Source organism: Hoplias malabaricus, chromosome 1 (assembly GCF_029633855.1).
Source record: "Hoplias malabaricus isolate fHopMal1 chromosome 1, fHopMal1.hap1, whole genome shotgun sequence".
In the NCBI taxonomy this organism is placed as follows: Eukaryota; Metazoa; Chordata; class Actinopteri; order Characiformes; family Erythrinidae; genus Hoplias; species Hoplias malabaricus.
The window spans coordinates 8,803,054-8,824,518 of NC_089800.1; the positions used below are offsets into that span (position 1 = coordinate 8,803,054).

Genomic DNA, 21,465 nt, shown 5'->3' on the forward strand with positions numbered 1-21,465 from the left:
CTTCATTCTTCCAGGTTCCTTACGTAATATGCACTGACCGAGCTGGCCCGAAAACAGGTCAGTGTTGTCCTAAAGGCTGAAGAACCAAGGGGGCCCCTGAAACCCCAACAAGACCCCACTTCCCTTCAGAGTTCAGTGCTGCATCCTAATGCAGCCTCACCACCCTTAGATCTGTCTGGCTTTTGACTCAACGTGTGGCAGAGTCCTTACTGTAAAAATAAAGAGAAATGTTTCTAAAGACGGTCATTCATAGGGAAGGCTTTTGAGAAAAGGGTCAGTTTTAAAGGTGACAGAAGCAGGGACAAGTCTGTACCTGGATTAGAGATGTGTGTGAGTGAGTTACAAGTCTGTTATATGAGGTGCTTTACATAAAATAATAATTAAAAAGAAAATAAATAAATAAAAAAAATCAACATTTATTACACCAAAGCCCTTGCTGAAAGGCAAACATTCAACCGAATGAACTGCAGTGGGAAACACAGTCATTAGCATGAACTGCTTAATAAACAATTCAGTTCCTTGACTTTTTCCAGGGTGGCATCAGCTTCTCTCAAATAAGGTCTTTTTTATAGCACTCTTCCACTTATTTAAACTGTTCAAAGAAAAATCTGATCCATGTGCAAACATAGTACAATGTAAATGAAGATAAATCTGAAATATTTAGGAAAATTCCAATTTGGATTCAAGTAAAAGCTTTTCTCTGATAAGTTTATTTTTATTTTTACCATTGTATGATTTACACCAGAACATTTACATTTTCTTTGCTGAGTTCTTAAATGGAGACACATTATTCCAGTTCACTGGGTTCTTAAAAACATCAGACATATATTGGTCAAAACCTTGTTTAATTACATTCATTCATTATCTATAACTGCTTATCCAGTTCAGGGTCGCGGTGGGTCAGGAGCCTACTCAGAATCACTGGGCGCAAAGCAGGATCACACCCTGAAGGTGGCGCCAGTCCTTCACAAGGTGACACACATTCACATATTCACTCACACCTACGGACACGGGGAGAACACACCAAACTCCTCACAGTCAGTCACCCAGAGTGGGACTTTCATTCATTCATTGTCTGTAAGCGCTTATCCAGTTCAGGGTTGCGGTGGGTCCAGAGCCTAACTGGAATCATTGGGCGCAAGGCGGAAATACACACTGGAGGGGGCGCCAGTCCTTCACAGGATGACACACACACAATCACTCACGCCTACGGACACTTTAAGTCGCCAATCCACTTACCAACGTGTGTTTTTGGACTGTGGGAGGAAACCGGAGCACCCGGAGGAAACCCACACAGACACAGGGAGAACACACCACACTCCTCACAGACAGTCACCCGGCGGAAACCCACGCAGACACAGGGAGAACACACCACACTCCTCACAGACAGTCACCCGGAGGAAACCCACGCAGACACAGGGAGAACACACCACACTCCTCACAGACAGTCACCCGGAGGAAACCCACGCAGACACAGGGAGAACACACCACACTCCTCACAGACAGTCACCCGGAGGTAACCCACGCAGACACAGGGAGAACACACTACACTCCTCACAGAGTCACCCGGCGGAAACCCACGCAGACACAGGGAGAACACACCACACTCCTCACAGACAGTCACCTGGAGCGGCAATCGAACCCACAACCTCCAGGTCCCTGGAGCTGTGTGACTGCGACACCTACCTGCTGCGCCACCATGCTGCCCCGGAGTGGGACTTGAACCCACAATCTCCAGGTCCCTGGTGCTGTGATTGCAACACTACCTGCCAGTTCAGGCATGCCACCGTGCCACCCATTTCTTTATTATATTGTGATTCTATATTAATATATAAAGATTAGAAAGTACTGCACACAATGTTTCTCGTGCCCAGATATGAACTGAGACAGACAAAAAAAGGAACTTAAATAACACCCATTTTATTATGCACTTCTGTGGCACTGGCAACACACGCTGACGAATGGATCACACACGGCACCTCTCTTTTTAATGTTCCGAATTCTATCTGAGCAACCTCCCTCTAATCTTGAAGTATCACTTCAGCCTCCACCACAGTCTCCTAGGCAACAAAGAAAGCCCCCTAGTGTCGTCTAGGCAACCGCATTAGGAGTGGAAGGTGTGCGTTTATTATTAGTGACAGGAGAGTTCTCTGAGGAAGCATCTTGCTCAGTTTTTAGAAGACTTTAGAACTGAGCCCTTGGTGTCCTGGTCTTACCCAGAAAGCATGGACTGATTATCTGCTGCTCTGAGTAATTTACAGCCTGTTTCATGAGTAGGTATGAGAAACATTCTGCCATCTTTACACTGCAAGAAACAAGATATCATAGTGCATCAAATTTGTCTCATTTTGAAATTGTTGTTAGAATATTCAATGATTTTTTCCTATTCCCAAGCTATTTACTTGTTTCATTTGATAAAACACTAAATAAAATATCAGTCAATGGAATACCACATTTCTAACCTAGACAGAATCTGTTAACCCAAGCAAGAAACAAGTTTAAAAATATAATAAATAATCAAATAATACCCATAACCATCTCAAAAAGAGAAATATTTTGCAATATACAGCTGATGCTCTGAGATATGTGGCCTACAAATGTGCTGCACATGTCATAACTAATACGGAAGTCATAACATTAATGCTGATATTATTCTCACAGCTTTATGATGAGTTTGTAACAAGTTGAAAATATCTTTTAAGGTGGAATGGGAAATTCAGTGTCACATTGTATCCTGGTTTTCAATCAGACGGTGTTCTAAATTATGGTCTAGTCCAAGAATGGGTACAGCACTAAATCCATCTCAGGACATGTCTGGCCCACCTCCCAGACTCAGGAGTTTAAAGAGATGTAATGGTGATTTACAGTACACTGATGAATAAGGGGTGGCACAGCAGGTGGTGTCGCAGTCACACAGCTCCAGGGACCTGGAGGTCGTGGGTTCAAATCCCACTCTGGGTGAACAGTTTGGTGTGTACTCCCAGTGTCTGTGTGGCTTTACTTCGGGTGCTCCAGTTTCTTCCCGCGGTGGATTGGTGTGTCACACTGTGGAGGACCGGCACCCCCTCCAGGGTGTGACTCCAGGTAGGCTACGGACCCACCGCGACCCTGAACTGGATAAGTGGTTACAGACTATGAATGAATAAATGATCTTCATGAAGAGTGCTCAGTGTTGCCTGTTTCTCTGCATGCAGATGTAGATGCAGATAGAGCATTATTCTCAGAGATGCTTGACTGTTGCTGGATGTACTGAGTGTTGGGTGAATATGAAAATCCTGTCAGATATCTTTTGACATTCTTCTTGACTCTGATTGGGTCTTGGGCTGAGGATTTATCGGCAGTCCACTGGCTCACTTGGCCATGTCCTCAGCCACAGCCTTCCCCATCTTATCCTTCAGGTAGGCCACTTTCTGCCAATCGGACTTCAACTCCAGCCACTCAAAGTATGGCACCTTCAGGGAGACAGGAGAGACAGATCAGTTTGATACAAAACTACATTCATGTTTTACATTCTTTTATGGTGTTAAACAATTACAATTTTTTTTAATTCAAGGTAATCAGTGACATCCTGTGATTTATGATGAACCGCAAGTTAAAATGCTAGTACGTCTTTGTTTTATTATTTTTTTTTATTTTGGAAGGGAGATGAAATAATTGTAGCGTAAACAACAAACTGATTTGAGGAAACCACTGTTTTCATTTCAGAATAGTTTCATGATATTTGAGTTAGAATCTCAAAGGTTAAAGTGAATGTTACAGGGAGAGAGTTAATGTCACACACAATGAAGCTCTGACAAGTTTTAATCAAGAAAACTGCAGCATTCAGCTCACAGCTCATACACTAACACACCTCCACATTCAGCTTCAACCACTTCATAAGAGAGAAATGTGTTGATCAAGTAAGGCATGGGGTGGAAAAAATGCCTATTGTGCTTATAGAGCCAAATGTCTTGCAGCAGCTGTTTGTGTTTGTGTTTGAGAGAGAGAGAGAGAGACAGAGAGAGAGAGACAGACAGACAGAGAGAGAGAGAGAGAGAGAGAGACAGACAGACAGAGAGAGAGACAGAGAGAGACAGACAGACAGACAGAGAGAGACAGAGAGAGAGAGAGAGAGAGACAGAGAGAGAGACAGACAGAGACAGAGAAAGAGAAAGACAGACACACAGAGAGAAAGACAGACAGACAGAGAGAGAGATACAGAGAGAGAGAGATACAGAGAGAGAGAGACAGACAGACAGAAAGACAGAGAGAGAGAGACAGAGAGAGAGAGAGAGACAGAGAGACAGACAGAGAGACAGAGAAAGAGAAAGACAGACACAGAGAGAGAGAGAGAGAGAGAGAGAGAGAGAGACAGACAGACAGAGAGAGAGAGAGAGAGACAGACAGACAGAGAGCTAGATTTAATCCAAATTTCAGCATAAAAAGGTCAGCATACCGACCAAACTCAGTGGTGAAGCTGTGTTTACATTGCCTAATGAAACCACTAATATGTCACCAGACTCTAGCGAAACGTTAAAGTTTCCTGAATAATCACATGCATTAACGCATTACCTGTGACAGCAGTGAGGATGGGAGCAGTAAGTTATTACAACAACTGATCAGTCTAACAAGTCTATCGACATATTCCCAATTTCCATAGGTTCCTCATTTAAAACTAATTCAGACACAATTGATAACGTGGACTATGAAATATTTCTGTGAATACCATATAAAACAATTAATAAAAGCACTGCAGAAGAAGCCTGGTGCTGACGGCGGTTGTAGAATTTAGATTTTGAATCCTGGGGCTGTTGTGGTTACTCCAAGAAAAGTTGACTCCTTTTATTGCTCCACCTTTCTTGGTTTGAAGTTCTTTGCCAACTCAATCTAGTTGTTCCCCAGGAGCTTGTGGGCTAACAGGATTGGCCTATATGCAGCAGACAGAGGCTCTATCTTGTTCCGCAGCCCTGTGCTACTGCTGCTATTTTTAACCCAAAGCCAGCGTGGGACAACCTGCCATGCCAGCAACTGCAGTAGAAAACAGAACTAATCTGCTCTAGCAGTGCTAGCTGGCATCATGGTGTTTACAACAGTGTGTGGAAATCAATAATACTGGGAACTCGATTGACGGTGACACACACTGTTACAGCACATGTACTTACATAAGAGACATGTTACACTCTCTGTAGCATCTCTTCTCTGCTAAATGTCCCAAAGTTTGCAAAAAACTCTTCTAATGAGTTATTCGCCCAGTTATAAATGCATTCACTGCTGACATTGGTGTTGTGCTTGTGTGAAATCTCCATAGAAATTCATTAGCAGATGGCACTCTCTGGAGCAGCCACAGATCTAACATCACCTACTGTCATACAGAGATGTATAAAGCCCACAAGCACAAGGCTATGTAGCAGTGGAACTGCATACTTTGGAGAAACATCCAGTACATATAAAGATAAGGTGGAGCCATAACTGAATACAATCAAATCCTCACAGAAATTTTAAACAAACTCCCACTAAACCTTTCAAATCAAATTTAAAATAAACATTCAATGAGCTACAAGTTACAGCACTTGGAAAACAGACCAATGATCGTCACACATTTCTGCTTTTATTTATTTTGTGGCATTTCCCTAATTCCACCTTTATTTATTACTGAATTCCTGAGTTCATGTGTTCACTGGGCTGGCTTTTCTAACCTTAGCCTTAAACAGGATTGATTAAAAGAGGTGTGAGAGGGGGGTTGGTGACACCTAGTTGCAAGTATTGGCAAGTCATTCAATGAACATTATATGACATTGTGTAAACCTCTAAAGACTGATCTCAGAGTAAAAGAAATAAGACATGAGGCGAGTGCCACTCAGTGAGTGGTTAATAAACAGGTATATACTGTTTTAAAAAGTGTCATTTACCATTTAAAACATGACGGACGCCATTTACTGAATTGCTTAAACCAATGCTTCTCAAACATTTTAGAACAAGTACCACCTATTATCTAATCAAAGCCCTACCACCTATCAATCCTATACTTTTAATCCTAAACTAACAAGTATACATTTATGAGAAGGAAATAAGCATTTTGAAAGAAATAAAAACATGGAGAGGTCAATTTAAGATGCACTTTAAAAGACTATAGCTGAAAAAAGTGCTGCGCTTGAAGCAGGTGCTCCCATTGGCTCCCAGCACTTGTATCAGTACTGAATACTGTTTCTTTATAGCATGTGCTGTATACACAAACTACATTTACACAAATTAAGCTTATGAAAGCATTATTTAGTTTACAGATTTTTTAGTTATTAATTAAGTACTCATTTTTATGAATTCACTTGCGTACCACCACTTGCAGCTTCACATACCACTATTGGTAGGCGTACCACTTTGGGAAAAACTGGCATAAACCATTCAGTGAATGACACTTGCCAAAACTTGCCAACAGGTATCACCACACCCCTCTCATACCTCTTAAACCAATCCTGTTTGAGATTGAAACCCAATTAACAAAGACAGAGGAATACAGTAATTCATTCATTGTCTCTAACTGCGTATCCAGTTCAGGGTCACGGCGTGTCCGGAGCCTGCCCGGAGTCATTGGGTGCAAGGCAGGAACACACCCTGGAAGGGGTACCAGTTCTTCACAGGGCAACACACACACACACACACACACACACACACACACACACACACACACACACACACACACACACACACACACACACACACACACACTTCAGAGGAATACAAGGAAATGCATAAGTAAATGAAAAAATAAAAAGGCCAAAATACACAATTAAATAAATGTATAAATATGTAAATATATTAATAAAAAGAGGTGGCACGGTGGTGCAGCAGTAGGTGTCAGGGACCTGGAGGTTGTGGGTTCGATTCCCGCTCCAGGTGACCGAATGTGAGGTTTCCTCCGGGTGACTGTCTGTGAGGAGTGTGGTGTGTTCTCCCTGTGTTTGCGTGGGTTTCCTCCAGGTGACTGTCTGTGAGGAGTGTGGTGTGTTCACCCTGTGTCTGCGTGGGTTTCCTCTGGGTGACTGTCTGTGAGGAGTTGGTGTGTTCTCCCTGTGTCCATGTGGGTTTCCTCCGGGTGCTCCGGTTTCCTCCCAGTCCAAAAACACACTCAAAAGTGTCCGTAGGTGTGAGTGTGTGAGTGACTGTGTGTGTGTGGCCCTGTGAAGGACTGGCGCCCCCTCCAGGGTGTATTCCCGCCTTGCGCCCAATGATTCCAGGTAGACTCTGGACCCACCGTGACCCTGAACTGGATAAGGGTTACTGATAATGGATGGATGGATGTCACTCAAGTTCACTTCAGAGGAATACAAGGAAATGCATAAGTAAATGAAAAAATAAAAAGGCCAAAATACACAATTAAATAAATGTATAAATATGTAAATATATTAATAAAAAGAGGTGGCACGGTGGTGCAGCAGGTAGGTGTCACAGTCACACAACTCCAGGGACCTGGAGGTTGTGGGTTCGATTCCCGCTCCAGGTGACCGAATGTGAGGAGTTTGGTGTGTTCTCCCTGTGTCCGCGTGGGTTTCCTCCGGGTGACTGTCTGTGAGGAGTGTGGTGTGTTTTCCCTGTGTCCGTGTGGGTTTCCTCCGGGTGACTGTCTGTGAGGAGTGTGGTGTGTTCTCCCTGTGTCCGCGTGGGTTTCCTCCGGGTGACTGTCTGTGAGGAGTGTGGTGTGTTCTCCCTGTGTCCGCGTGGGTTTCCTTTGGGTGACTGTCTGTGAGGAGTGTGGTGTGTTCTCCCTGTGTCCGCGTGGGTTTCCTCCGGGTGACTGTCTGTGAGGAGTGTGGTGTGTTCTCCCTGTGTCCGCGTGGGTTTCCTCCGGGTGACTGTCTGTGAGGAGTGCGGTGTGTTCTCCTTTTGTCCGCGTGGGTTTCCTCCAGGTGACTGTCTGTGAGGAGTGTGGTGTGTTCAGCCTGTGTCTGCGTGGGTTTCCTCCAGGTGACTGTCTGTGAGGAGTGTGGTGTGTTCAGCCTGTGTCTGCGTGGGTTTCCTCTGGGTGACTGTCTGTGAGGAGTGTGGTGTGTTCACCCTGTGTCTGCGTGGGTTTCCTCTGGGTGACTGTCTGTGAGGAGTGTGGTGTGTTCACCCTGTGTCTGCGTGGGTTTCCTCTGGGTGCTCCGGTTTCCTCCCACAGTCCAAAAACACACTCAAAAGTGTCCGTAGGTGTGAGTGTGTGAGTGACTGTGTGTGTGTGGCCCTGTGAAGGACTGGCGCCCCCTCCAGGGTGTATTCCCGACTCTGGACCCACCGTGACCCTGAACTGGATAAGGGTTACAGATAATGGATGGATGGATGTCACTCAAGTTCATATGTGCGCAAAGGCAGACGAGAGAATACATTTGGCATTATAGTGTATGTAAAAATCTTTGAGTAGGTTTTAAACAATGAGGATATATTTGGGGACCATTGGCTTCTTTTGTTGGGTAATAAACTGGAGCTAAAAAGGATAACGTCACTGACAGTGAAGATATGTTTGGACACCAAACATGTCTTGACTTGCCTCTACAAACTGCTTTCTCACATCATGTTCAGTCACACTGCCATCACTAATAGTCAATGATGGCTTCAGAAGGACTAGGCCTCGCAAAAATGATGTATGTATGAGTGTGTCAGTTCATTCCATACCTCCACTATTAGAAAGCCAGCGAGCTGTAGGTGGCGTTTCTGCATGGCAAAGCGTCCCAGTAGATCTTTACTCTTGGACACAAAATGGGGGAACTCCCAAACTAGGAATGCCATCCTAAAATTAGGAAGAATGATGGGTAATTAATTTTCCTTTATTAGCAAATTTAAAAAAAGCTTTAGGAATGACCTGAATTAGATATAAATACAGTGGGGAAAATAAGTATTTGATACACTACTGATTTAGCAAGTCTTGCCACCTACAAAAAACAGAGAGGTCTGTAATTTTTATTGTAGGTACAATTCAGCTGTGACAGACAGAATTAAAAAACTAATTTCAGAAAATCACATGTATGATCTTTAAGTAATTCACATTTTATTGCATTAAATAACTATTTGATACAATAGAAAAACAGAACTTAATATTTGGTACAGAAACCTTTGCAATTACAGAGGTCAGATGTTTACTGTAGTTGTTGACTAAGTCTGCACACACTGCAAGAAGGATTTTGGCCCACTCACTGGGTAACATTGAGTTTTAGCTCCCTCCAAAGATCTTCTATTGGGTTCAGGTCTGGAGACTGGCTAGGCCACTCCAAGACCTTGTAATGCTTCTTACAGATCCACTCCTTAGTCGCCCTGGCTGTGTATGTCGGGTAATTGTCATGCTGGAAGATCCAGTCACGACCCATCTTCAATGCTCTTACTGAGGGAAGGAGGTTGTTGGCCAAAATCTCACGATACATGACCCCATCCATCCTCCCTTCAATACGGTGCAGTTGTCCTGTCCCCTTTGCAGAAAAGCACCCCCAAAATATGATGTTTCCACCCCCATGCTTCACAGTCTGGATAGTGTTCTTGGGGTTGTACTCATCCTTTTTCTTCCTCCAAACACGGCGAGTGGAGTTGATACCAAAAAGCTCTATTTTGGTCTCATCTGACCACATGACCTTCTCCCATGCCTCCTCTGAATCATCCAGATGGTCATGGGTGAACTTCAAATGGGCCTGGCGTGAGCAGGGGGACCTTGCGTGCAGGATTTTAATCAATGACGGCGTAGTGTGTTACTAACAGTTATCTTTTGAGACTGTGGTCCTAGCTCTATGAATGTCATTGACCAGGTCCTCTGTGTAGTTCTGGGCTTTCTCAGAATCATCTTTACCCCACAAGGTGAGATCTTGCATGGAGCCCCAGACCGAGGAAGACTGACAATCTTCAATCGTGTGTTCCTTCCATTTTCTAATAATTGCACCAATGGTCATTGCCTTCTCACCAAGCTGCTTGACTATTGTCCTGTAGCCCATCCCAGACTTATGCAGGTCTACAGTTTTGTCCCTGGTGTCCTTATACAGCTCTTTGGTCTTGGGCATGGTGGAGAGGTTCAAACAGGTGCTGATGTTGGTAGTTTGCATTCTTAGTTTTGTGCCTGTTTCAAAACTAATACCCAACAAATAATGGAACCTAATACTTATGACTTAGCATTGTGCAAACATCATGTCTTCTTTCATGGAGCTGACTTTACCAGAGACTACATTAGATAACATTCAACAGCATGTTTACTGACATAATAGTGACATGTCAGATTTGCCCAGGGCCAGAATCACTGAAAATAATTTAGCACTCACCTGCGTGCTCCCTGAGGTAACGGCTCTGATCCCCCGCCTCCAGGCAAATGTGGTGCGACAAGGTTTTCCAAGTTAACAGGATTATTTTCTGAATCCAACACCAACTCTGCATCTGTTTGGTCAATGCACAGATAATTCATTACATTTTAAGGAAGATGATCATGTGTTTCACTGAATAAAAAGTGCTGGGTTTGGGACAATGCAATTATGGTTGCTGGGTGTGAAACAATGCTGCCTTCCACACGGCAGACGAGTGACTCCCACAAAAACTTTCAAATTAGTCTTTCATATGATTAGAATTAGTGCTGGGTGATATGAGCACAAATCAATTTCACGATTTATTGTAAATTTTACGATTACGATTACGATTAATGAACGATTCATTTTTTGACCCTCATGGTTCATTGACGAAGCTTGTACTGCAAATACACTCCAGTGTTAAAGTTGGGATATTTTTTCTAATGTTCCAGGGAGCTTTTTGAGCACTGTTTATTTTTGATGTGTGACTGTGCTCAAACTTTTTCTCAATGTTTTCATTTAACTTCTTTTTGTTCAGTGTCTTCTTAATTATAGTCAAAACACAGCAAGTCCAAACCACAGACGCTGTGGTTTTCTTTGGTACAAGCTGCTCGAGTCGCTTGGTTTGCCTCAGCATTTAGGTTGCTTCCATGTGGCAGATGGGGCAGAATCATGTGACCACAGCTTGGTAGCATGGTTTTAAAGAGACAGTACATGTACTTTTGGGCGGCCCGTCAGGCAGTCCAGCAAAAATAATCTATATAATTGATATAAACAAAATTATGTCGATTAGAAGTTCTGAATGTTGATTTCAATTATTTTTCTATTAACTGACCAGCACTAATTCATTCATTCATTCATTATCTGTAACCCTTATCCAATTCAGGATCACGGTGGGTCCAGAGCCTACCTGGAATCATTGGGCGCAAGGCGGGAATACACCCTGGAGGGGGCGCCAGTCCTTCACAGGGCAACACAGACACACACACACACACCTACAGACACTTTTGAGTCACCAATCCACCTGCAACGTGTGTTTTTGGGCTGTGGGAGGAAACGGGAGCACCCGGAGGAAACCCACGCGGACACTGGGAGAACACACCAACTCCTCACAGACAGTCACCCAGAGCGGGAATCGAACCCACAACCTCCAGGCCCCTGGAGCTGTGTGACTGCAACACTACCTGCTGCACCACCATGCCACCCTCCAGCACTAATTATAATTGTAAATCCCTCTTGAAATGTCTCTGATAAAAGCCTTAAATGGATAGTCCCTACTTACCTATACCCCAGCCATACACTGTGCTGATATCAGTGCGTAGGGCAGTTGGACAGTTGTTGGTGAGACTCTGGATGGCTGAGTGCAGGCTGGTCTGCAAGGATGTCAGGGTTGGTGTTTTGGTGTGAACGGTTGGGAGGTGGATCTTTGGATGGATGCCCAGGACTCCAAGATGCTCTAACTGACCTGAAGTAGCAATGTGAAGCAACTTCAACCTGTAGTTCTCTGTGCGAATAGGACTGCCTCCTTGAGACCCAGAAACAGACAAGGTGAAACAAGATTTCTTTAGTAGGCCTTTAGTATGTCTCTAGCTGTCCAATAAATAAGACTTGAAAGACCTGTGTTCGACATCAGTGCCTAACTGGTGCAGGTGCTTGTCGCTCGTATGCAGGGTGTCTCAAAGTAAGGAAGAAACACTTGGTAACATTTGTGTTTTTTGCTCCTGTGGCTTCCCCTAGTGTAATCGCTTTTCTAAGGCACTGTACTGAAAATGGACAGGTGGAGGGAGGGGGTGGTTTCCCACCCTCCTCCACAAGTTACATAGTGCCAATTTTGCAGTTTTGACCCTGAAACAGCAGCGACAGAGGCTCTGTTCTCCCTGTTACCTGTCAGTGAAGCATCACAATGACTTTGAAGCTGTCATTTGAAAGGTAAAAAATATTACGTAGGGTTTCTTAAAGTTTAAATTTCCCATTAGTCAGGCCCTGGTCACCTGTAAGTTTGGTCTGAAAGGCCGGGTCAGTAACAGCGGCGATATATTCAGGTTTGGCCTGCTGTAGCACACAGAAGGACCACATCACATCTGTCAGAAGAAACGGCTCCAGCCCCTGCCAGGAGCCTTCCAAAGCTTCATGAACCTACACACACCAAAATCAGATTTGAAACCACATACAATTGGAAGTGGCCAGATTTCTTGTGGCTTCTAAAGACTGATTACCCTTGTGTAGAAGTCCTCCCTGTTGCTGGGCTGAAAGTTGAGCTTGGCGAAGGACAGGAGGAGGTTACACACCTGCAGTGTGCTGTACTTTTCACTGTTATTCAGGAAGTGCTAAAGAAATAGAGAGAAACATGTGGAAATCAACAAACAAAGCATTTTTGAACATTATATTTAATATAAAAGAACAGTATCTTAAACTGAAGCTGCCTTTCAGTTTCTTCCTGCTGTGCATTACGTTCCTAAACAAAAAAAATTGATTCAATAAAATAACAAGCAAATATACTCAGAAATATCAGCAGGCAGGGTTTTTGACATGTGAGGGGACTAATCCTTCACAGAAGATCTGAGACTGGGTTAAGTAAGGTGTGTAAAGTTGAAGGACAGACAGAGAGGAAGGGGATGGATCATTGAGAGCTTTGGAAGTGGGCAGAAGGATTCTGAACTCATTCATTCATTGTGTGTAAGTGCTTATCCAGTTCAGGGTCACGGTGGGTCAGGAGCCTAAGGCCAATCCTTCACAGGGTGACATACACTCACACATTCACTACAGAGAAATACAGAAACAGGGGCGGCACGGTGGCACAGCAGGTAGTGTCGCAGTCACACAACTCCAGGAACCTGGAGGTTGTAGGTTCGATTCCCGCTCTGGGTGACTGTCTGTGAGGAGTGTGGTGTGTTCTCCCTGTGTCTGCGTGGGTTTCCTCCGGATGATTGTCTGTGAGGAGTTGGTGTGTTCTCCCCGTGTCCGCGTGGGTTTCCTCCGGGTGCTCTGATTTCCTTCCACAGTCCAAAAACACACGTTGGTAGGTGGATTGGCGACTCAAAAGTGTGTGAGTGAATGTGTGTGTGTGTCTGTGTTACCCTGTGAAGGACTGGCGCCCCCTCCAGGGTGTATTCCCGCCTTGCGCCCAATGATTCCAGGTAGGCTCTGGACCCACCATGACCCTGAACTGGATAAGCGCTTACAGATAATGAATGAATGAATGAAATACAGAAACAAGGAAATGCATAAATAAACGAAAAAAATGTCAAAATACATGAATAAATGTATAAATATGTAAACACATAAAAAATGAGTAATAAAAACAGATACATAGGTAAATAGATACATATGGAAATACGTAACTAAATAAATTTAGAAGCCTTCAAATATTTAATAGAATATTGCCCTTTGTATTTATTCAGAAGCCCGAGGAGGTTTTGAGAGCTGGTGTGGTGTGATGATGGGACCGGGTGTGAGTGAGGAGGCATAGGGCAGAATGGAAATGAACACATGAATGGGAATTTCAGCAGCAGACTGGATGACAGAGAGAGAGAGAGAGACAGATATTCACAATATTGTGCAGGTGAATGTAGGTGGTTTTACACTAGCTGGCCAAGACATCTGGGTAGCTCATTAACCCTTTTTTTTATTAAACAGCACTCTGGTCAAAATTAGGGCCTTAACCTTAATTTCAACCCAAAATCTCAAGCTAACCCCATCAGCTCATAACAAGACCTCAGTGTTTCACCACAAACTATTTGAACATCTGTAGAAGCAGACATCCGTCCTTGTTGACACTGAATCCGTGTTCATATGTTCAGCAAAGCAAACTGGAATATTGGGTTGTTTTACCAAAATCATGATCATGATAATCTCATGATAGAGCCCTTAATAAACAATTCAAAAAGTAGAGGGATAGGACTGAGGAAGGAAGGGAGGAAGGGAGACTCCCAAAACGTCCCTATCTTTGTGTTGTGTTCAGGGAGTGAGGGGGTTAAGTGAGAGTGTGTGTACCTGAGCGAAACCCTCAAAGAGAGGTAGGTTGAGCCACTTCAGAAAGGCCAGGGACTTTGAGCATCGAGTGACATCCGTGGAGCTCAGCTCTGATAACCTCGGCAACAACTCCGCAGCCATCCTTTGGAACACCTGAGTCTGGTGGAAATTCAGCTTTCCTGTGGAAGACGAGGGAAAGGAACGGATGTCAGCAAATTAAGATCAATAATCATTAAGGTCTTTAATTAGTGATGACAATATCAGACTTTAGCCACAAATATGAGCAGCCCTAGTGTTATTAGAACTACTTCTTCTGGCAATCTAGGCTGATTAAGAGTCTGGAGGTCTGTTAAAGCTGCAGCAAGAAACACTACCCGAATAAGACAAGTGAATTAAACACACTGACCATAAGCAAATGCAATGTCTAGCAGCAGAGGGGTTCTGAGTTCGGAGGAAGGCTTCTGGTGCAGATGGTAGGACAGTGCTCGTAAGAGTGGCACTGCTCGTCTGCCCTGAGATGCCAATGCTAGTGCCACCCTGCGGATGTCCTCGGCACTGAACTTCTCAGCCAGCTCCAGAGCCTGGACCGGACAGAGGAAAGGTCACTTTTGCAGTAAAACTTGATGAAAGGAGAACTGCTGTCTTGATTTAACAATTGAAATGTGTGTGTGTTTGAATGTGTGTAGAACTGTGAGCAAGTAACAATTTCCATTCATTAAAGGAGACATTTTAAACCCTTTTCACAGGTAAAAAGTGATCAGAGGCTCTAGTTTTGCCATTTTTACTTAGTTCTCTTTATTCTCCGTATACATCTCCTGCTGTGCACTACACATGGGCACAGGAGGACATCTTCTGAAGTGAAAGGGGCTGTAGAATCTGGTTACATTCTCTGTTTCTCATGGTGCCTGTGATATTACCTGGGGAAGTCTAGCCTATTCCCATTCTGTGTACAGTATGCGTTTTACCTTATCTTCCAGTTTCTCCATTAAGGACGGGGAGAGTTGTGCTGCGCGGCCCATGAGGGTGCTGACCGTCCGTGGGTCATTCAGCTCTGTCCAGCGCAGCTCTAACTGCTTCAGCACAGCTGTGGTCAGAGCCTCGTCCCCTTTGCTGCAAAACAGACATCACTGATTTTCACATGGAGCAGAACAGAATATTCAGCAACAAGTCGTGTCACATAGCAGAGGGTCGTGGGGTTGTGGGTTCCATCCCCGCCTCAGGCTACTCTCTTGCTCTCCCTGTGTCAGTGTGGGTTTCTTCCAGGTGCTGCGTTTTCCTCCCACAAACTAAAACAGTCACTCACACCAGAGGACAGTTCACACAGCCGGTACCCTACCAACATGTGGTTTAGACTGGGGGAGGAAACCAGAGCATTCAGAGGAAACCTTTGTGGACAAGGGGAAAACACACACGCACAGTAAGCAGAGGTAAGAGTCAAATCCAGGGCCCCAGGACCCTGGAGCTGTGTGGTAGTGACTCTGCCTGTGCCAGCCTCATTTCTTTACCCTTCAGAGTTAATTATATATTAATTAAACTCACAGTTATTAATCCAGAGTTTTCTGAGCTAATGTTATACCAAATTGAAACATACCACAGATTATAGCTGATTTTTTTTAACCCTCTCAGTGTGTGCATATATCTACAGTCACAACATCATCACTTTAAATTCTTTTCTACAAGATATTGAACACTTTGGCTCTTACTCAATTCAATGTATCATTATCTTATTTTATAATTATCTTATTTTTCCAATGTTGTACCCAGTCTATGTACTGGATTATTTACTACGTAGATGTGTGCTTTTATAAAGATTACTAAATTACTAGGTGTACAAATACGTTTTAAAGCATTTTTTAGGACTTATTACTGTAATTACAAATTCAAACACTGTCCTGCTCTCGTTATTTTATAGTAACTGTGGTGTAGTATTCATTCATTCATTATCTGTAAGCGCTTATCCAGTTCAGGGTCGCGGTGGGTCCAGAGCCTACCTGGAATCATTGGGAGCAAGGCGGGAATACACCCTGGAGGGGGCGCCAGTCCTTCACAGGGCAACACAAACACACACACACACATTCACTCACACCTACGGACACTCTTGAGTCGCCAATCCACCTACCAATGTGTGTTTTTTGGACTGTGGGAGGAAACCGGAGCACCCGGAGGAAACCCACGCAGACACAGGGAGAACACACCACACTCCTCACAGACAGTCACCCGGAGGAAACCCACGCAGACACAGGGAGAACACACCACACTCCTCACAGACATTCACCCGGAGGAAACCCACGCAGACACAGGGAGAACACACCACACTCCTCACAGACAGTCACCCAGAGGAAACCCACGCAGACACGGGGAGAACACACCACACTCCTCACAGACAGTCACCAGGAGGAAACCCACGCAGACACAGGGAGAACACACCACACTCCTCACAGACAGTCACCCAGAGGAAACCCACACAGACACAGGGAGAACACACCACACTCCTCACAGACATTCACCCGGAGGAAACCCACGCAGACACAGGGAGAACACACCACACTCCTCACAGACAGTCACCCAGAGGAAACCCACGCAGACACGGGGAGAACACACCACACTCCTCACAGACAGTCACCAGGAGGAAACCCACGCAGACACAGGGAGAACACACCACACTCCTTACAGACAGTCACCCAGAGGAAACCCACACAGACACAGGGAGAACACACCACACTCCTCACAGACAGTCACCCGGAGCGGGAATCATACCCACAACCTCCAGGTCCCTGGAGCTGTGTGACTGCGACATTGTGTGAATGTGCAATTAATTTATTTTATTATTTAAATAAACTTAAATATAATGAAGTATTAATGAGCTCTGTTCCCGAATTCTCACACTGAAAATCCCCATCTTTTAATAGTCTAACACCAAACTCACCTACTTTTGGGTACAATATTATCCCCAAGAACAGAACAAATCCATCACATGCGTTTGCAGCGCTTTTCTTGTTGAAGCTCATAACAAATGCAGCGCCCAATAAATTCTTAACTCGCTATCTTCACACTTCTTAATTTTTAGTTAATTTGGTGAATAAAATGAGAATTGAACAAAATGAGAATAAATACACAACAGTTGCCATAAAAGGAGTGGCAGAAAATTTGAATTAGTGTCGCAGTCACACAGCTCCAGGGACCTGGAGGTTGTGGGTTCGATTCCCGCTCCGGGTGACTATCTGTGAGGAGTTGGTGTGTTCTCCACGTGTCCGCGTGGGTTTCCTCCGGGTGCTCCAGTTTCGTCCCACAGTCCAAAAACACACGTTGCAGGTGGATTGGCGACTCAAAAGTGTCAGTAGGTGTGAGTGTGTGAGTGAATGTGTGTGTGTGTGTGTGTCTGTGTTGCCTGTGAAGGACTGGCGCCCCCTCCAGGATGTATTCCCTGCGCCCAGTGATTCCAGGTAGGCTCTGGACCCACCGGGACCCTGAATTGGATAAGCGGTTACAGATAATGAATGAATGAATGTTTGTAAACCTCATACAGAAACAGATGCCAAATGAACCGATTCTCACACAGGTGTTTGTTTACGGATCTCTGAGCATTGTGAATCAGTGAAAGATCTACAGTTCATTAACTGCTTACCCCTGACTGAGAAGCCCAAACGTCCAGTCCACTAGGTAGGACAGCTGACGGTAGGTAAGGCGCCGGAGCCTCCACAGCGCCTCTGTCTGTAGAGACTGCAGCACTGTAGCACCAGGGGTCAGGCCCAGGATGGATAGAGATCTCAGTAGAGACACCAATGTACCATTCCAGATCCCTGAAACCTAGCACAGGGAGATAGAGAGCCATCAGCCATGGGGCTTATTCATCATGCTGTTTAACACTGTCTACAGGTTAATGTTAATAGAGATTAGTTTATTTAGAGTTAATTAGAGATAAACAATGATGTTTTTCACACAAGTAAAAGAATTGATACCTGAGAATTCACGGTCTCCAGCAGATCATGACACCGAGGGTCCTGCAGGACCTCAGCACCATCCACTCCTCCTCTGTCCCCCAGCAGTCGACTGATCTGGATCAGACATGTGGCCGCTTGATTAGCAGAACCGCCATGATCTTCCCACGCCTGCAGCACATCCTTAGGTGTGGCCGCCTTCTCAACAAGCGCGTCTAGTTCTGTCCGTTTAAACGTGACACTCGGCTCCTCTTCTCGTGCCTTTAAGTGGGAAATTTGATGATTTTTATTGATATTAAGATAATATTAAGAAATAAACATTGCTGAGAATTTTGTACGTCATTTGTACATGTCCTTAAAAATACTGTGTATCCTTCCAACATTTCCTCTGAAATGGAGGGTATAGGGTGTGTGTTCCACTTTAAAGGCTAAGCACCAGCTCTATGAAAGTGTAAAACAAATAAATACAGTGGAATTTGAGTTCCTAACTTGTGTTTATTGATAGTCAGAAAACATGTTATTTCTTATTAATTCAAGGAATAAGGTTTAAAAGATCGTTGCCCCCCCCCCCAACGGTGTTCGGAAACTCTAATAGGCGTCTTGCCTGTGACGTAGATGGTGGACAACAACTCTAGAAGTCGCACTTAATTTAATGCGAAATGACAAAAAGGTGTGTTGTTTTTGGCTGCAATCATTCAATGTACAGTGGGACATCTGTGCACAAATGGCCCAAAGATCCCAAAATATCCAGAAAATGGACTAAATTTGTCAACTTTAAACGGGCACTTTGGAAAGGACCGTCCGCTCACTCCGTTATCTGTAGCTCATTTCACTGGCGCTTTTCCAACAATATGGGCATGTAAGGACATCAACGAAAGGTGTTCAAGAGCCTCTGTAACATGGAGGTAAACAGGGTAAGGACACTCACTTCCCCTGTTTTAGTTGGTGTTAGTTAACGTTAGCTTGACTTGCTAAACTCGGTGGCTCAGATTATACTCGGCTACGTAGCTGCATTACGGAGGTTTATAGTGTCGGATGAATTGGAGTTCGACTTCGATCACATTTAGAAGAATAACGGTGCCTCTAAATTTGAGTTTAGCTTATTGCTAGGCTATTGTCATGAATAATGTTGGTTATTTAGCTAGATACTGTCATAACAGTCAGTCTTAACAGTGTTTTACCGCGGCGTTGTTCAGCCGTTGTCCACCAGTGACGTCACGGTTGCGTTCAAGAATTTCCGTAGAGAGCTCGGGTTTTTCCGTCAATTTAATAAAATTGTCAGTTTTAAAGCAAATTAAGCTGCTATTTTCATTTTAATTCATACTTATATCTGTCAGTAACTAAAACAATGTGAAATATTCATGGAGGTCCATTAAGTGGTGCTTAGCCTTTTAAATGGTGCAGCGGTCACGTTCTAATCATTGACAGATGCTGTATGACGGATGAGAAATTTGTTGTGACCAAGTACTGTACAGGAACTATTAAACTATGAGCATTTTCTTTTCACTTATTACCAGTGAAAAATCAGATTGTGTTGTGTACAAAATCGCAGCTTTAATCCTACAATGAAAATGTTAAATAGGTTACCACTAGGGAAGATTTTAAATAAAAACTGATTTCACCATCGTTATCAGAGCCTCCTGAATCTGTAATGCATTTGTAAGGGCTTGCTTTAAGGCAGAGGTGTCCAAACGTATCCGCAGAGGGACAGTGTGAGTGAAGGAGGTCAGTCTGTCTTGCAATTGATCTGCTTCAATGAAAACCTGCAGCACACCGGCCCTTTGTGGATAAGTTTGGACACCGCTAATTTAATGAGAGAAATCTTTACCAAGAAAACAACTCTCAATTACAGCTGCTTTCCTCAGCGGTCACACTACTTTAGGTGAAATGTAAACAAATCCTGCACCGAGCAGGTTGTGGATTTCAGGGGATTTTTCACAGCAAAACACACTTATACCCTACACAAAATGGTCAGTAATGTCCAGGTACGAGGACAGAGGCAGATGCAAGTTCAGCACTTCAAATTTATGGTCTGGTCATGGAGCAATATTGTAATAAATATAAAGAAAGTTGTAAACTTATCCAAGTAACAGTCCCTGGTTTCCTGCTGAATTTGTCTCTGTGTGGAATCCTCTCACTTTGCTCATACTTCCCCAGTTTTAGTCCTGCCCAGTGATGCTAAATTATAAAAACACTATGTTCTTCACTGTGGCTCACTGCCGTAATGGTGCGCTGTGGAAAATCCCACGTCACTCACAATGACTGATAGCTCACCCCTACCTGAGCATTGCCCTGTCCCAGGCACAGGGGTCTAACGGTGGGTAGGATCCTGGTTTGAAGCCACAATGCCTCTGCCGGATGAACTTTGGGCAGCTGGAGGCGAGAAGCACGCATAGAGGCTTGGGGGCATCGGGATAAAAGGTGAGCCCACCGTCCCAATATCCTGGTGGTCATCTGGGGAGCTTTGGGACTTGACAGCCAATCAAGTCACAACTAAGGGGTCTATATCCTCATGTCACCCACACTGCTAGGGCAAGAAAAAAAAGAGAGAAATTAGAGTAATACTACAATTAAAAGAGAGAAAAGAAGTAACAAACTAGAACTACATATCAGGGAGTGATATGAGCAGAAAGAGTGTGTTTGTGTGTGTGTGTGAGAGAGAAGACAAGGAAGTGAAAGGAAAGGAATTTCTCTGTTGCAATGAATGTCAGTAACTATATGAAGAGTTTATATTCCTGAATTTGCTTAGAACTTTTGCATGTAAATCTGCTGTTATTCCGTGAATATATAAAATACATCTGCAGTGAAACAAGGCCAAAACACAGAATGGTGATTTTATAATGGTGAATTTATAACTTTTCCATTTCCAAACCGTAAGTGTGGTTCTCTCCTGGAGGCTCTCCACAGTGGAACTGTTTAGAAACGCGGTTTGTTTCCTGAGATAAGACTCCTCTGCTATATGAGTGAGTGTGTGTGTGTACCTTCCCGTGTGTTCTGACCTTGCTGGTCATAGAGGGGAGGTAACCATCTAAGCTCCTGTCTCTTGCAGGGATCTAAACGACGGTGGTACCGGTAATTCTATTCTTCTAATTGAGCCGGAACATCAGCGACACAGAGCCACACTCTTACCTTAATTCTCACGGTTCTGTATAAACCCGCACCGGGCACATTCACATGGAACAGTCGCAGTTCAGCACCGTCACTCACTGACAGTGAAACAGAGTCACTACTACGCGACAACGTTGATGACTTTTAACACTGTTTTAAATTTCAACAAATGGTCATCGTAG

The 21,465-nt window shown here is 44.1% G+C and overlaps 1 protein-coding gene across 6 annotated transcripts; it reads right to left on the minus strand.

The window, feature by feature from the left end:
* Positions 1 to 542: 542 nt before the first annotated feature.
* tbrg4 (transforming growth factor beta regulator 4) lies at positions 543 to 21,398 on the minus strand. Of its 6 annotated transcripts, none has more exons than XM_066645810.1 (13): positions 21,305 to 21,398; positions 20,456 to 20,699; positions 18,197 to 18,436; positions 17,863 to 18,044; positions 15,203 to 15,347; positions 14,644 to 14,818; positions 14,259 to 14,416; positions 12,482 to 12,592; positions 12,257 to 12,401; positions 11,548 to 11,790; positions 10,248 to 10,359; positions 8,626 to 8,740; positions 543 to 3,452 (listed from the first exon to the last, which is right to left on the minus strand). In XM_066645810.1, exons 2-13 carry the CDS (start codon positions 20,627 to 20,629, stop codon positions 3,351 to 3,353), a joined length of 1,902 nt encoding a protein of 633 aa, XP_066501907.1. In that variant the 5' UTR covers positions 20,630 to 20,699; positions 21,305 to 21,398; the 3' UTR covers positions 543 to 3,350. The 6 variants fall into 6 exon arrangements, with proteins under 6 accessions (XP_066501907.1, XP_066501915.1, XP_066501924.1 ...); XM_066645818.1 differs by having other exon boundaries at positions 20,456 to 20,702; positions 21,305 to 21,390; XM_066645827.1 differs by lacking the exon at positions 21,305 to 21,398 and adding an exon at positions 21,157 to 21,296.
* Positions 21,399 to 21,465: the final 67 nt, after the last annotated feature.

Excerpts from the sequence above, each read along its gene's own strand:
- tbrg4 (XM_066645810.1), bottom strand. The coding sequence starts at position 20,629 with ATGACCACCAGGATATTGGGACGGTGGGCTCACCTTTTATCCCGATGC. Across the intron at positions 12,593-14,258 it reads TCTTTGAGGGTTTCGCTCAG|CACTTCCTGAATAACAGTGA; the intron begins GTACACACACTC and ends CTATTTCTTTAG. Across the intron at positions 10,360-11,547 it reads AGTGTATGGCTGGGGTATAG|ATGCAGAGTTGGTGTTGGAT; the intron begins GTAAGTAGGGAC and ends TTGACCAAACAG.